Genomic DNA, 13,476 nt, shown 5'->3' with positions numbered 1-13,476 from the left:
TCCGAATAAGGGTTAGCCTGTGAGTGATTAGAAGAACTTAATTAATAACGTTAACTTCTTTTTTTTTAACATAAATTTTTGTTTAATAAATGCACACGACAATTATATTACCTCGACAACCTTCTTCTGCCGTGGCTTCTTATATCCAATCTCTGCTAGTCCCTTGTTGCGAGAACCTTTGGGCCTCCCCCTTCCCCTTTTCTTGGGCAAGGGATCTTTAACACCCATATCAATTGGTTGCGGCAACGTAGTTGTTGTACAAAAGTCATCCGAACTTGGTTGACAAGGTGGAACATTCTCTTCCGGGTACATTATCGGGACTGTTTGCTCTAACTTTCGCTTGCTGCATTGACCAACTTCTGATTTAAGTTTCTCAAGAGACTCAAGCACCATTGCAACTGCCTCGTCGTTCACCATGGCAGCCTCCTCACATATTGGCTCAAACGCATTCATTAGTGTATTATATCTTTTTCCCACCAAAGTCTTATCCGGATCATAGTAAGAAACCTTCACTCATGTGTGCTTCCTTAGTATATCTTTCCTCCACCTATTCAGAATATATTGTTGGGGGATGTCAACAACCTGGTTATGTTCTAGAATCCTAATGATGTGCCTGCAAATAATGCCACTAGTCTCAAATTTCCGACAATCACAACATACGAATTTTGTTTCCGTGTTGAAGGTGGCGGAATAAAACCTTTTCCTGTATGTGATAACGTCCTCACTTTTACCCTCAGGCACAATCCATACACGATCTTCTATCAAATACTGAATAAGTGAATCAGACACTTGTATCTCTTCCCGTGGGTAGCTATACATCAGACGTGTACATTCATTTTGCACCTCTTGGAACTTGGTGTCAGTATATATCTTTTGAAACACACCTTCCACACTGAAACCACTTACGAGTCTTCTAATGTACTTCGAGCATTTTGCATCAGCATCCGTCTCATCTCCAACTCGTTTATCCATGGCTGCTGCATACTTTTGTGGAAATTCACACAACTTTGTGTTGCGCGTAAGGAAACCATCAAAGAAACTGTTTATACTTTCCACCCTCTGTGTTGTCTTCATACCCGCCCAAAAGTAGTTTATCATGAAAGCAGGTACCCACATATGACGTTCCATATACAAATCGCATAGCCAATCATTGTTTTGCAACTTGTACTCAACAATGAATGCATTCCATCTGTTCTCAAACTCCATGACTGTAAAACTCTCATATACAATTTTCTTCAACTCAACTTTCAGGTATTGGTACCTATAAGACATACATCAGTGTTATTCATTATATCAGACGCAACATGTTAACTTTGCTGAATATTAAAAAAATATTTTATTGAATTCTAACCTTTCACATTTGCCCAAATTTTCTGGAATCTTTCGCATTATGTGCCATATGCACCACCGATGTCTGGAAGTTGGCATCACCTCTTCCAGTGGCTTCCTCATGGAAGCAGCTTGATCAGTGAGTATAGCTTTGGGCGGGGTATTGTTCATACATTGTAACCATTGCTGAAACACCCACCGGTACGTGTCACAATCTTCATGGGATACAAGAGCACATCCTAGCAATATCGACTGCCCATGGTGATTTACCCCCACAAAATTAACAAATGGAAGGTCATATGGATTTGTCAGATAGGTTGCATCAAAACATACGACATCTCCAAACTCCTCATATGCAGCCTTGCTACGAGCATCCACCCACAACACGTCTTTCAGCCTTCCTTCCGCATCCAATCGTTGAGAGTGAAAAAAGTCGTGATTAGCAGACTGCATCTCCTGAAAATATGTCATCATTGCTACAGAATCACCCCCCTCCATCTTTAATCTCCTGATTCTGTATACCTCATGTTGAAGGTCTTTCACAGTGTAAGACAAAGGGTCCGACCCTCCCATATCCGTTCTAAAACACCCATGAATTTGAGACACAGGTACACCCAAGTTAAAATAATTTTCTAACCTCTTTCTAGCCCTGGAATTAAAGTTTTTCATTCGATATTCTTTCACAAGCTTTGCATCACTAGGTTTAGGTGTGTGGTTTGTATGTTCCAACTCAACGCCCTTAATTTCCCACTGCCCCTGCCGATTCAAGCTAGCATAAACCTTTGCTTTACAGTCACACTTCTTAGACCTCCTTTTACTGCGACTAAGCTCATCCTCAAACTCCACTCCACCAACAACTCCACCTGAACCACATACACCCATAGCCTTTGCCCTCTTTTTGGCCTCCCTTTGCGCCCTCATATCATGCCTACCATAACACTCACACCGCCATGTTGTAGATATTCTATGCCTCCTCTCGCCTTTAGATAACACACCCTGAACCCTACTCACACCAAAACCTTTTTGCTCCCCATATTCTTTGTAAAATGCTTCAACATCTTGCCATGATGTAAAGACCATCCCTACTTTAGGTTCTTCCACTGTGACAATACTATTCTGGTTACTTCCAACCACTGTTTCTGAAGTCTCAAAACTCCCTATGGGTGAGCTCAAATCAATACTTTCTTCATTAATGCAAGGGGAAGGAGTAAAGCCTCCACCTTCACCAGCAGATGGAACAATCACACCAACACTAGATGTATATCGATCAATGTTATTTACAAGCGCCTGATGATTTCCAATATGACGTCCTCTAACCCCGCTGCCCATATCACACACTCCATTTTCATTAACATACCTGATAAGCGGAGATTGGACACCACTATCCATTGCAACCAACTTATACCTACAGAATTGCACACACACTCATCACGCATATCCATATTAAACACTTCTCATGAGATCTTGATACATACATGCAATATCTCAAAAAAACGAAATAGATTAGGATTTACAATAAGTATTTACTGTAATTATTTTCATTTGCTAATCAACTTATTAGTTATACATTAATAGAAATTAATTATTGTAGGCATTTTCCCCATTTATCCAACTGTTACATAGCAAAGAGAATCTGAGCCTAAATTTGTTAGAATATATCCAAATATGCGTATTCTTCGACTTTGTATATTATAGCAAGTGTATATGTAGAGAATGGTAATTCCCCTTATGGTTGTGATTCCCACTCAGAAAAAATTTATCCAAGCTAAATTATTGGAGTATGGGCTTTGACTAATTACAAGTACAACAACATAATAAACCACTTAAGTTAACTACTTAGGCCTAGAATGTAGTATAAATATTAATCCCAACAGTATATCTCTTAGCTTAGTCATAGCCTAATTTGTAGCTAGCGTAATCATAGCCTAATTAGCCTAATTTGTAGCTAGCGTAATCATAGCCTTATTAGCCTAATTTGTAGCTAGCCTAATCATAGCCTAATTTGTATCTTCACAGTTGCCGATCTCGCACCCTTTGTATATTTATACTCTTGGCAAATCAAAACATGGTATCAGTAAGTTTGCCTAATTTTTTTTAATCAAGTAAATTAATAAATAGACAACTCTGAATTAATGCCCCAAACTAATTTTACCCCTTCATACTAAAAATATGATTCAACCCTAAATCATTCACATCTTCATTTGTTGAACAATTCCAAACTATACTACTTTATAAGTTAAGCTAAACTCAATAAATTTCGATTTACATATTCTTATTATGAATGAGCAATCAATTCACTACAGATCTACATGTTAAACCAGCACACTAATCAAAATACATGTAGCAACGTCCACATACATTTCTAAACTAACGCAGCATGCTTTTCATCTCCCAAATACATGCGAAATTATACAACAACTCATAATCAAACGTACCAGGTTGAGATATGTTCACGAACAAGATTCAAGCTGATACACTTGGCGCCTCACTGAAAATCGCCATTCTTCTTCGCCATTGTTTCGCTTTGGACTAATTGAATGAACAAACAAGAACTCCAACTACTTCCCATGTGCTAAAAGTCAAAAATTTATTACTCAAAGACTGCTGCCAACCAATTTGCATCAGATGTAACGGTGTTACATTTTGCGTCAAACCACATGTACTGAAATCCAACTCTACATTCCACTTCGAAACCATCATAATACACATCAGCTCTTACATGGCAAGATTACTGTTCCACATATTTACGCTTCTGCCACAAGATGAACGAGCCACGTTCATCATAAAGATGAATGGGGGCGCCCTCATTCTTTATACGATCATCCAATTCTTTAAGGATTTAGAGTAAATCTGTTTTAAAAAGTACAGAATATTAGGGTTTTTTTTAATAGTATGGAGTATTAGTTTAAATTTACACTTCCTTTCCCAAATATTATCTTCAAGCACCAAACCTTGTATTTGTTACGAGATAAATATTATATCAACCAAATTTTTTTTTTTTTTTAAAAAAAAAATGGGGTTTTGAAACCATGGAGGAAGGTGGGTTTGGCTCATTCCCATACTTTTAGGTATCAAATAAAAGAAAAAAAAATTGCATTCCATGATCATATCAAATATATGGTTAAGAATCAAGAATCAAGTTCTAAACTCATACCATTATGATTTCATTCATGATTCCAACCCATACCACTTTGCGAACCAAACACCCCTTAATAAAGGTTTTAAACATGAAATCGACTTTTAGAGGTTTTCATTTACTTTAAAAAGATGTAACCGAGACATTCCTCAAATGTTGTTAATGACTCATTGACTCCATAAAGCACCCTAAATCGATTCCCATTTGCAAACACGCGATCAGGCCAATAAAATGCACATCTAGTTGCATCAACCATCGAAGGTTGTGAAAGTCCAAAACTTCATCACCCCATCTCCATCAACTTGAATTTGAGTGGAAGTTGTGATGCAGAATGCAGAGGGAATATATTAGATTATCAAACCATCAAATCAACACAACATTATGTGGAGTCATTCTTCAATTTGAGTCATCTCTAGTCCATCATCTATAAAATTGACCCATCTCTAGTCCGTGAAATTACTACTAATACCACTTAGCTCTCAAAGACCAGACCCATTATTTTTCAGTTTATGTGTCAAGTTAAGTCAATACATCTATCTTTGGTCCTTCAATTCTATTAATAATAATAATAAAATTAAAAAAAAAAGACAATTTATCCTTTTATTATGTATTACATAATACAATTATCATATCATATGTTGCTCTCAAGTCTCGACCCAAATTTGTCTAATTGTCACTTCTCATCTATCTTCGGGCCTGTTTTGTTTGACTGAAATGAGTTGAACTAAATTGAAGTGAACTGAACTGAATATTTTATGAGAGAAGAAAATTAAGAACTACATTGAAGTAAAAATAATTTGAAGAGAACATGCCCTTCTGGTGCCCAAATTAAACTAAAATGAAAGTCATGAGATATTACTATAACCTTCTAAAAAGAGAAAACATGGTTTGCATCAAAAGGGCAATTACACAATATATTGTTTCCTATAAATTCCATCCATGTCCCTTTTATTTATTTATTTTTTTATTTCCCTTTTTTTTTCTTTTTTTTTTTTGAATTTGTATAGAATTTTCTACAGTTCAACCATTTTCATGGGTTGTGGTGTTGGCAAAGTTTGTTTTTATCCCTTTTTATTTATTTATTTATTTTTATTTCCCTTTTTTTTAAAAAATTTGTACAGAATTTTCTACAGTTCAACCGTTCTCATGGGTTATGGTGTTGGCAAAGTTTGTTTTTATCCCTTTTTATTTTTTATTTTTTTTATTTCCCCTTTTTTTTCTTTTTTTTTTTTTGAATTTGTACAGTTTCCCTTTTTTTTTTTTTTTTTTTTTTTTTTTTTTTTTTGTGAATTTGTACAGAATTTTCTACAGTTCAACCGTTTTCATGGGTTGTGGTGTTGGCAAAGTTTGTTTTTATCCCAAACAAGGTTTGCTTGAAAAGGGCACATGCACAGTATATTGTTTTACATAAATTCCATCCATATCCTTTTTTTTTATTATTATTTTTTTAATTTATTTTTACTTTTTTATTTATACAAACTCTTTTAGAGTTCAACCATTCAAATGCGTCCAGCGTTGGTAATTTTTGTTTTGTTTACTTTTTTTTTTTTTGGGTATTGGATATATACTATGTGTAAAATTTCTACATTTTAATAAGTGTTAAACCTCTCCTTAGCACGTATTTCAATGCAATTTTTTGATCAATAATATCGTTAGTTATTAATAAGTGTAAATTATAAAAATTGAAAAATAATAATCTATTTATTGAGACGATTTTTGATTGTTTGGGGGAAAAAAAGTGAAAGGGGGGATGAAAATCGAGTTAGGAATGAGAATTGTGAGGGAAATAGGGAGGAAAGGGAAAGAATGAGACCAAAATGACGTCATGTGGTAGTTGGGAGGCAAGAAGGTGGTAACTTTTGATGTTTTTGAAAATAGAAGGTGGTAATTTTCAAAAAAAAAAAATACAAGGTGGTAATTGCTAAAATGGACTAAACAGAAGGTGGTAATTGTCAAAAATTCCTAATTACATATTAGTAAAAATAATTTTTTTAAAAAATGTCGATTTAGGAGTGAATCAAATAAGATTACTCATGACTATTTTTCCAATATTCAAATGCATTTATCACTAAAAGGTCAAATGAATGTGTATGATAAAGAATAGAAGAAGATATATGTCATCGTAACTTTTAAAATAATTTTATATTATACTAAGTTAGGGCAGCTAACACATGCCATATACAATTAGCCATATTCGAAAAGCACTTTTGGTTTGGCTTTTGTCTAAACTAAAGTTATTGCATCATTAATAACGAGGGACAAACTATAAACAAATATTTTTAGAGGTATCAATATCCGCACACTATTATAAAGAGTTTAAAAAAAAGGCATTTATCATTAATGAGGATAGAGAATAACATAAATATTTTAGAGAGTACAATCTAAATTTTCTTAAACTTTTAAAAATGCAGGGATATAGATTGTAGTCAGCTTAAGTATTTGAATGAACATAGGTGACCCAAAATATAATTAAAGTATATTTATTATTTTTTGAGGATGATTATGAGAAATAAATATGATATTTATATCATACGTACGTAGGCTCACTCTTTGTACCAAATATTATTGTAAGCCTTTGCATCCAAGCAATGATTTTTACTAATTAATTATTAACGTTATTATTCACAATACATCACATACACTTTCAATTTAACATGTTTTTTTTTTTTTTTTTTAATGCAATCTAACTTAATTATTTGTAGGGTTGTTTATGTCAACGGTAATTTTTTTTTTCTTCTTTTTTTACAGCTTGGTTGTTGAATAATATGATTATATTTCTATGGAGTATTAGTTTTGGTAAAAATAATCCATAATATTATTAATAATTAATTTTTAATGCATATTAGATTTTTACATTACATTTTTTAATTTATACAATTTAAATATTTAATTTATAGGTTGAAAATTTTATAATAATTATTACAGTTGGTTGATGCGTGCGTAGCACGCACCGACCCAACTAGTAATTCAAGTGGTTAAAGTTCTTTTCTCAAGATTAGAGATTTTGATTGATTTTCATCCCCGCCCCTTTAACAGTGTGACTCGTAAACACCAAATAAAACAAATTTCCATATACAGCAAACACAAAACCCCTCTTGAGCTAATACTCCATTTTCTCTCATTCTCTCTCTAATGGCGGCAGCTACAGTATCACCCTCTCAATCCCGCAAACTCCCACGCCCAGGCCGTGGCGGCGTAGTATCACACGGCCTAACCGAAGAAGAATCCCGTGTCAAAGCAATCGCTGAAATCGTCTCTCAAATGGTAGACCTTTCAAGAAAAGGCGAAACCGTAGACCTTAACTTCATCAAATCCGCTGCGTGCCGTAAATACGGCCTATCCCGTGCTCCTAAGCTGGTGGAAATGATCGCGGCCTTGCCGGATTCGGACCGCGAGGCTCTCCTTCCGAAGCTTCGGGCTAAGCCCGTGCGAACCGCCTCGGGTATTGCGGTTGTTGCGGTGATGTCAAAGCCTCATAGGTGTCCGCATATTGCTACTACTGGGAATATTTGTGTGTATTGCCCTGGTGGTCCTGATTCTGATTTTGAGTATAGTACTCAGAGTTATACTGGATATGAACCCACCAGTATGCGAGCTATTCGAGCGAGGTATGAATTGTTTTATTAATTTTATGATTGAATTTGGTTTTTAGTTGTTGAATTTGGTTGTTTCGGATGTTTGATGAAGTGGGTTGTTTCTTGTTTTTTGGGGAGATTTCTGGGGTTTGAGTTGTTGTATTGTGGAGTTAATTTGTTTTATTGATTTAATGATGTAAAATTATTGGCATTTGATGTGTTTTAGAAATAGATATGGTATGTATGATAAACTTGTATATTCCCTATTTGCTGTTACTAGGATTGAGGGTTAAGGTATGAGTCATGGATGTTAATGTCACTAAGCTCTATATGTCTGTCTTAGAATATAGAACCCTGTTAGGAGCAGGATATCAAATACCAGCAGCATTACCATCGCGAACGCAATGGAAAGTTTATTGAGCTTATATGAATTTGGTATTAAGCTGTGGCAGCCATAGAACTTATGCATGCCTGCAGCTGTTATTGTGATTGTAAAGATATCTGATATATGATTCCCTGACCCAAAGTTAAGAGGCAATAGGAAATGATATGGTTTCTGATTTGATGAAATTGCTAGGCCTAAGGAAAGAGTAGCACCTTATCGATACAATTTTTAGATCTTTGATCTATCTCTCTTGGTTAAACTTGCGGTGTAAAGTTGTGAGAGCATATTGGCTATTAAGTTCAGTGGAGTTGCTTGCATATTGGACAGACTTGGAACTGTCCTTTATGTTTTCATTAGTGTGATTAGGGGAGTTGAAGTAATTCATGAGATGTATTCTTTTATTGTTGAGATTCAGGGTATTGATTGTCTGGCTCTAGCATGTCAATTTTTACTGTGCTGATTGTATCTGAAGATTTCAGTTTATAATTTTTTTCGAATTGATGCTATGTATGTAACTTATGGCAGTGTACAGTACTTCAATATTGTTTTACTGAGAGGTATTTCATCAACTTTATCTATGTGGTTCCAGATACAACCCTTATGTCCAGGCCAGAAGCAGGATTGATCAGCTCAAGCGGTTGGGTCACAGTGTTGATAAGGTTGAGTTCATCTTGATGGGTGGTACTTTTATGTCACTGCCAGCAGACTATCGTGATTATTTCACAAGGAACCTGCATGATGCCTTATCTGGGCATACATCTGCAAATGTCGAAGAAGCTGTTGCCTACTCTGAACACAGTGCAGTAAAATGTATTGGAATGACTATTGAGACGTAAGCAATCATTTCTATATACTTGTCAGAATTTGTGTTCTGTTTTCTGAACTGATAGGATATGACCCTTTTATAGCTGGTGATTTGGTGTTTCTTGCTTTCTGTCTGTCTCATTGTTCCACTTTCCTCTAATTTTTTCGTGGGCGGATCTTATTTTCTGAGTATTCTGACTAGTTCTTAAGGACACTTTATTGTTTACCTTGATCCTTATTTGCAACCTCATGATGTCTATATGCTTTTAAAAACTTCAGGAGACCGGACTATTGCCTTGGCCCTCATTTGCGACAGATGCTATCGTATGGATGCACACGTTTGGAGATTGGAGTTCAAAGTACATACGAGGATGTTGCGCGGGACTCGAATAGAGGTCATACTGTAGCTGCCGTAGCTGATTGCTTTTGTTTGGCAAAGGATGCTGGTTTCAAGGTACATTTAGTACTGTATACTCAATTGTTACTGATAAGGATATTTTTATTTATTTTTTTAATTTCCTATTGATATCAGAGAATCAAATCTCAAAGATGTTATATACCAGAAATATACTGTGTTGATTTTGCTTCCATTGTGAATTGTAGAACTCATGCATTTGTAGTTGTGACTTGTGAGTTGTGACATCAAGATGATTTATCTATTTTGGAATTTGAATGTTAACAATTATTATCTGCCTGAGCTTTCTAAAGTTTTTTGCAATGTGTTGGTTGCTCAGCTTATCTACATACTTTTTGTCAGATTGTTGCTCATATGATGCCAGATCTTCCAAATGTGGGGGTTGAGAGGGATATGGAAAGCTTCAAGGAATTTTTTGAGAGTCCTGCCTTCAGAGCTGATGGACTTAAAATATATCCTACTCTTGTTATTCGTGGAACTGGGCTCTATGAGCTCTGGAAAACTGGCAGGTATTTCCTCCAATATGCCTCTTTATGTCGTGTTCCAACTGGATCATAAAGATATTGTATACAAGCAGGCATATGATGGTAAAAAGAAAGCCATTGTTTATTATATTATCTGCCAGAGCACTTGATTTTGGGATAGAAAGGCTGTTATTAAGTTTGTTAATAATGCACTGCAACTCTGTAGGTAATTGGTAGTATTGGAGTTTTTTATTTTTTTTTTAATTTATCAGGATTTGGGAAATGAACTTCCCTACTTCTTTTAGTCTGTGTTTATCATCCCCTTATCCCGGAGGATTCTGCTTATGAATCTGAATTAGATTATCGAGGGTCATAAAACAAATTTCTAGTTCTTGAGGATATAGCAGTAGGTTTGCACAAAGTTACTTCATCCATCGAGATACCCAGGAGGCTTTCGGTTCACTCTTTAAAGAGTAGTAACAGAATGAAATGATAGACTCCCTAACCAATATGTCCTTTATATTTTTATAAATTAAATTCTTTATTGATGCCTGATCAATTCCTAAATTTTCAAATTCCAACATTCAAAGGTATAATTAACTTCCATACTGGCGCTAATGCTACCACATCACCAACAGGACAAGTGGACAACCATCTGTGGCTGTCATCACAGAACAACCACCACTTATGATCTGATATCTATCTTCTGGTTCTTCTCTTTCCTCTTGGCCATCTCAATTAATAGCTTTAGAAAACAGACAAGAGAACTTGAATTAGAAAAACAAATGAGGAAACCTGGACAGGGGGTGGAAATGATATGAAAAAAAAAAAAGAAAAAAAAAAGGAAAAAGAACTCATGATAAATAGCAATTGTGCATGACCTAAATCAACAGTAGTTGGCTAAATAATCAATTATTTATTAGTATATTTTCATTGCCAATTTGTGTGGGTGATGCTGTATTTGATGTGTATATGATTAAAAACACATCAATTATGATATGAGAGGAGATGGAATGAGTGACTGTCGACTCTTGTGGTAAACTGGCAACAATGGTAGCTCTGGCAGTAGAGGATAGTGGTGGCTTGCAGGACGGAATCAAGGAGAAGAAAAATGCAGGAAGTGTGGCTTTTGAGTTGTGAGGAGGGAGAGATAAAGGCAAGTGGTGATTGTTTGGAGAAAGGGGAATGAAGTTTTTTTGTAAAATGAACCAATAACTTTCGTGAAGGAATGGAGTGGGCTAAAATCCATTACTTTCCTCCACTATATCTGATAATATTTTTTTTCCCTTGAACAGATCATTAATTTTCTTATATATGTATGCAGGTATAGAAATTACCCACCTGAACAACTTGTGGATATTATAGCTAGGATTTTATCTATGGTGCCTCCTTGGACTCGTGTTTATCGAGTTCAGCGTGATATACCTATGCCTTTGGTTACTTCTGGTGTTGAGAAAGGCAATCTTCGTGAATTGGCTCTAGCTCGAATGGATGATCTAGGACTAAAATGCCGTGATGTGCGAACAAGAGAAGCAGGAATTCAGGTATGTTGGCTGGCTTAGTGCTATCACCCGAATCAGATTAGATGTTAAAGTAATTATAATTTTTTTGGGGGTACGTTCAGGACATTCACCACAAGATAAGACCAGAAGAAGTGGTGCTCGTTCGTCGTGATTATACAGCTAATGAGGGCTGGGAAACCTTCCTCTCTTATGAGGATACACGACAGGTAATGAATGTTTGATTGATGTTTTCAAGGCATAGCTATTGATTGTACTGTTGGTTGGAATTTGCTTTCCTAGTAACTTTGAAGAATGATTAATTATGTATCACACATGTTTTGGTGTATTTTATCTCTGTAAGAATCCTGTCCTTGATATTCCTAGCTCTTATCAAGACACTTGCAGTCAAGATTCATTGCTGACTTTCTTCATACTGATAAGTGGCTCCCTGGAAATTTATTTGGGCAATGTGAAGTATCTGAGTTGCTTTGTGGTTATACGAAGTACTTGTTAAGTTGCTATTGTTTTACTCATTTACATCTATTGATTATTGTTCCAATTTTGGATTAGAAATCATTTGAAAGTTTTCCTGTACAGGACATTCTTGTAGGCCTCCTCCGACTTAGAAGATGTGGTAGGAATGTCACTTGTCCTGAACTAACGGGGAAGTGTTCAATTGTTCGTGAACTTCATGTTTATGGAACTGCAGTCCCTGTCCATGGACGGGAAGCAGATAAGTTACAACATCAGGTAATCAAACTAAGTACACTGTTACTCCTGCTGAGCCTGAGAGCTTGGACTCCGGGAGGGGGGTTATCAGTATTTCAATTTCTTTGTTTTATAGATTGCTCATCAGTTTGTTTAATCTTTAGGGTTATGGTACTCTACTAATGGAAGAGGCAGAGCATATTGCTCGTAGGGAGCATAGGTCAACAAAGATAGCTGTTATCTCTGGTGTTGGAACCCGGCATTACTACAGGAAATTAGGCTATGAACTTGAGGGACCTTATATGGTAAAATATCTCGTGTAATGGGCATCCACATAAGAATGAAGATTTTGTTGTACACTGCGCCTTAGATGTAGAGCAGACTAATTAACCATATGTATATTGTGAATTTTGATAGTTGCCTATCACTTAGTTCAATTGCATCTAGCCATTTTATAATAGTGTCTTTGCTGATTTTGATGTACCAGTAAAATGAAATGAAAAAGTGAGCATTTTCATTTAATAGTGAATTGTGCATACCATATGTGACATATTCAGCAGGTGTACTGTGTGCAGATTTTGTGTGTGTGTGTGAAGCGATTGAAATATTGAAGCTTGTTTAATTCTACAGGTAAAAAAAAGAGATACTGGTAATAAGTTCAAACAAGATAAGTTTACATGGCGTTTCTTGGCTTATTGGTTATAACTTATAAATACATATGGAAATTTATGGCATGGTGATCAAGTAATGTTATATTTTAACACAAATTGGAAGATCAAACCTTGGTTGTAGGTATCCACGAGAAATTGGTTATCAAATCCTAAAATATGAATTCTTGCGTTTCAAAGTTTGAACCTCATGAACAGAAACTAAGGGTCTGCTCTGATTGACTGAATTGAATATTTTATGAGAGAATGAAATTAAGAACTGAAATGAAAATAAGATGAAGAGAACAGACCCTGGAGGTTGGTATAGTTTGAACCTCATTATTCATGTATTTCAAATTATGAATTCATGTATCAATAGCATGCTTATAGCAAACATGAATTCTAGAAGGAGAAGATATGTTGCACCATGGTATGTTGCACCATGGTCAAGAGCATTAGCATCAATGTGGAATGTCATCCTAAGAGCCCTCTTTATGGTAAAAGGATCCTT

At 35.5% G+C, this 13,476-nt stretch overlaps 2 protein-coding genes across 2 annotated transcripts; one reads left to right on the top strand and one right to left on the bottom strand.

Annotated features, from left to right (window-relative positions):
• Positions 1 to 513: 513 nt before the first annotated feature.
• LOC145625434 (protein FAR1-RELATED SEQUENCE 6-like) lies at positions 514 to 3,844 on the bottom strand. Its single transcript, XM_081678476.1, has 3 exons — positions 3,819 to 3,844; positions 1,352 to 2,734; positions 514 to 1,261 (listed from the first exon to the last, which is right to left on the bottom strand). The coding sequence occupies exons 1-3, from the start codon at positions 3,842 to 3,844 to the stop codon at positions 514 to 516; spliced, it is 2,157 nt and encodes a 718-aa protein (XP_081534602.1).
• Positions 3,845 to 7,546: 3,702 nt separating this feature from the next.
• On the top strand, positions 7,547 to 12,791 carry LOC145624299 (elongator complex protein 3-like). The gene is made up of 8 exons (XM_081677297.1): positions 7,547 to 8,073; positions 9,015 to 9,257; positions 9,509 to 9,683; positions 9,987 to 10,153; positions 11,433 to 11,652; positions 11,733 to 11,837; positions 12,208 to 12,360; positions 12,483 to 12,791. The coding sequence occupies exons 1-8, from the start codon at positions 7,598 to 7,600 to the stop codon at positions 12,639 to 12,641; spliced, it is 1,698 nt and encodes a 565-aa protein (XP_081533423.1). The 5' UTR covers positions 7,547 to 7,597; the 3' UTR covers positions 12,642 to 12,791.
• The last annotated feature ends 685 nt before the right edge of the window (positions 12,792 to 13,476 follow it).

This window comes from Chenopodium album, chromosome 3, assembly GCF_948465745.1.
Source record: "Chenopodium album chromosome 3, dcCheAlbu1.1, whole genome shotgun sequence".
In the NCBI taxonomy this organism is placed as follows: Eukaryota; Viridiplantae; Streptophyta; class Magnoliopsida; order Caryophyllales; family Amaranthaceae; genus Chenopodium; species Chenopodium album.
The sequence above is the reverse complement of the archived record's forward strand: the minus strand, read 5'-3'. Positions and strand labels throughout refer to the sequence as shown.

Bases quoted from the DNA above. Each gene is read 5' to 3' on its own strand.
- LOC145625434 (XM_081678476.1), bottom strand. From the start codon at position 3,844: ATGGCGAAGAAGAATGGCGATTTTCA. The intron at 2,735-3,818 runs GTGAGGCGCCAA...GCAATTCTGTAG, and splicing joins AAGAAGAATGGCGATTTTCA to GTATAAGTTGGTTGCAATGG. The intron at 1,262-1,351 runs GTTAGAATTCAA...TATGTCTTATAG, and splicing joins AATTTGGGCAAATGTGAAAG to GTACCAATACCTGAAAGTTG.
- LOC145624299 (XM_081677297.1), top strand. From the start codon at position 7,598: ATGGCGGCAGCTACAGTATCACCCTCTCAATCCCGCAAACTCCCACGC. The intron at 9,258-9,508 runs GTAAGCAATCAT...TAAAAACTTCAG, and splicing joins ATTGGAATGACTATTGAGAC to GAGACCGGACTATTGCCTTG. The intron at 11,838-12,207 runs GTAATGAATGTT...TTTCCTGTACAG, and splicing joins CTTATGAGGATACACGACAG to GACATTCTTGTAGGCCTCCT.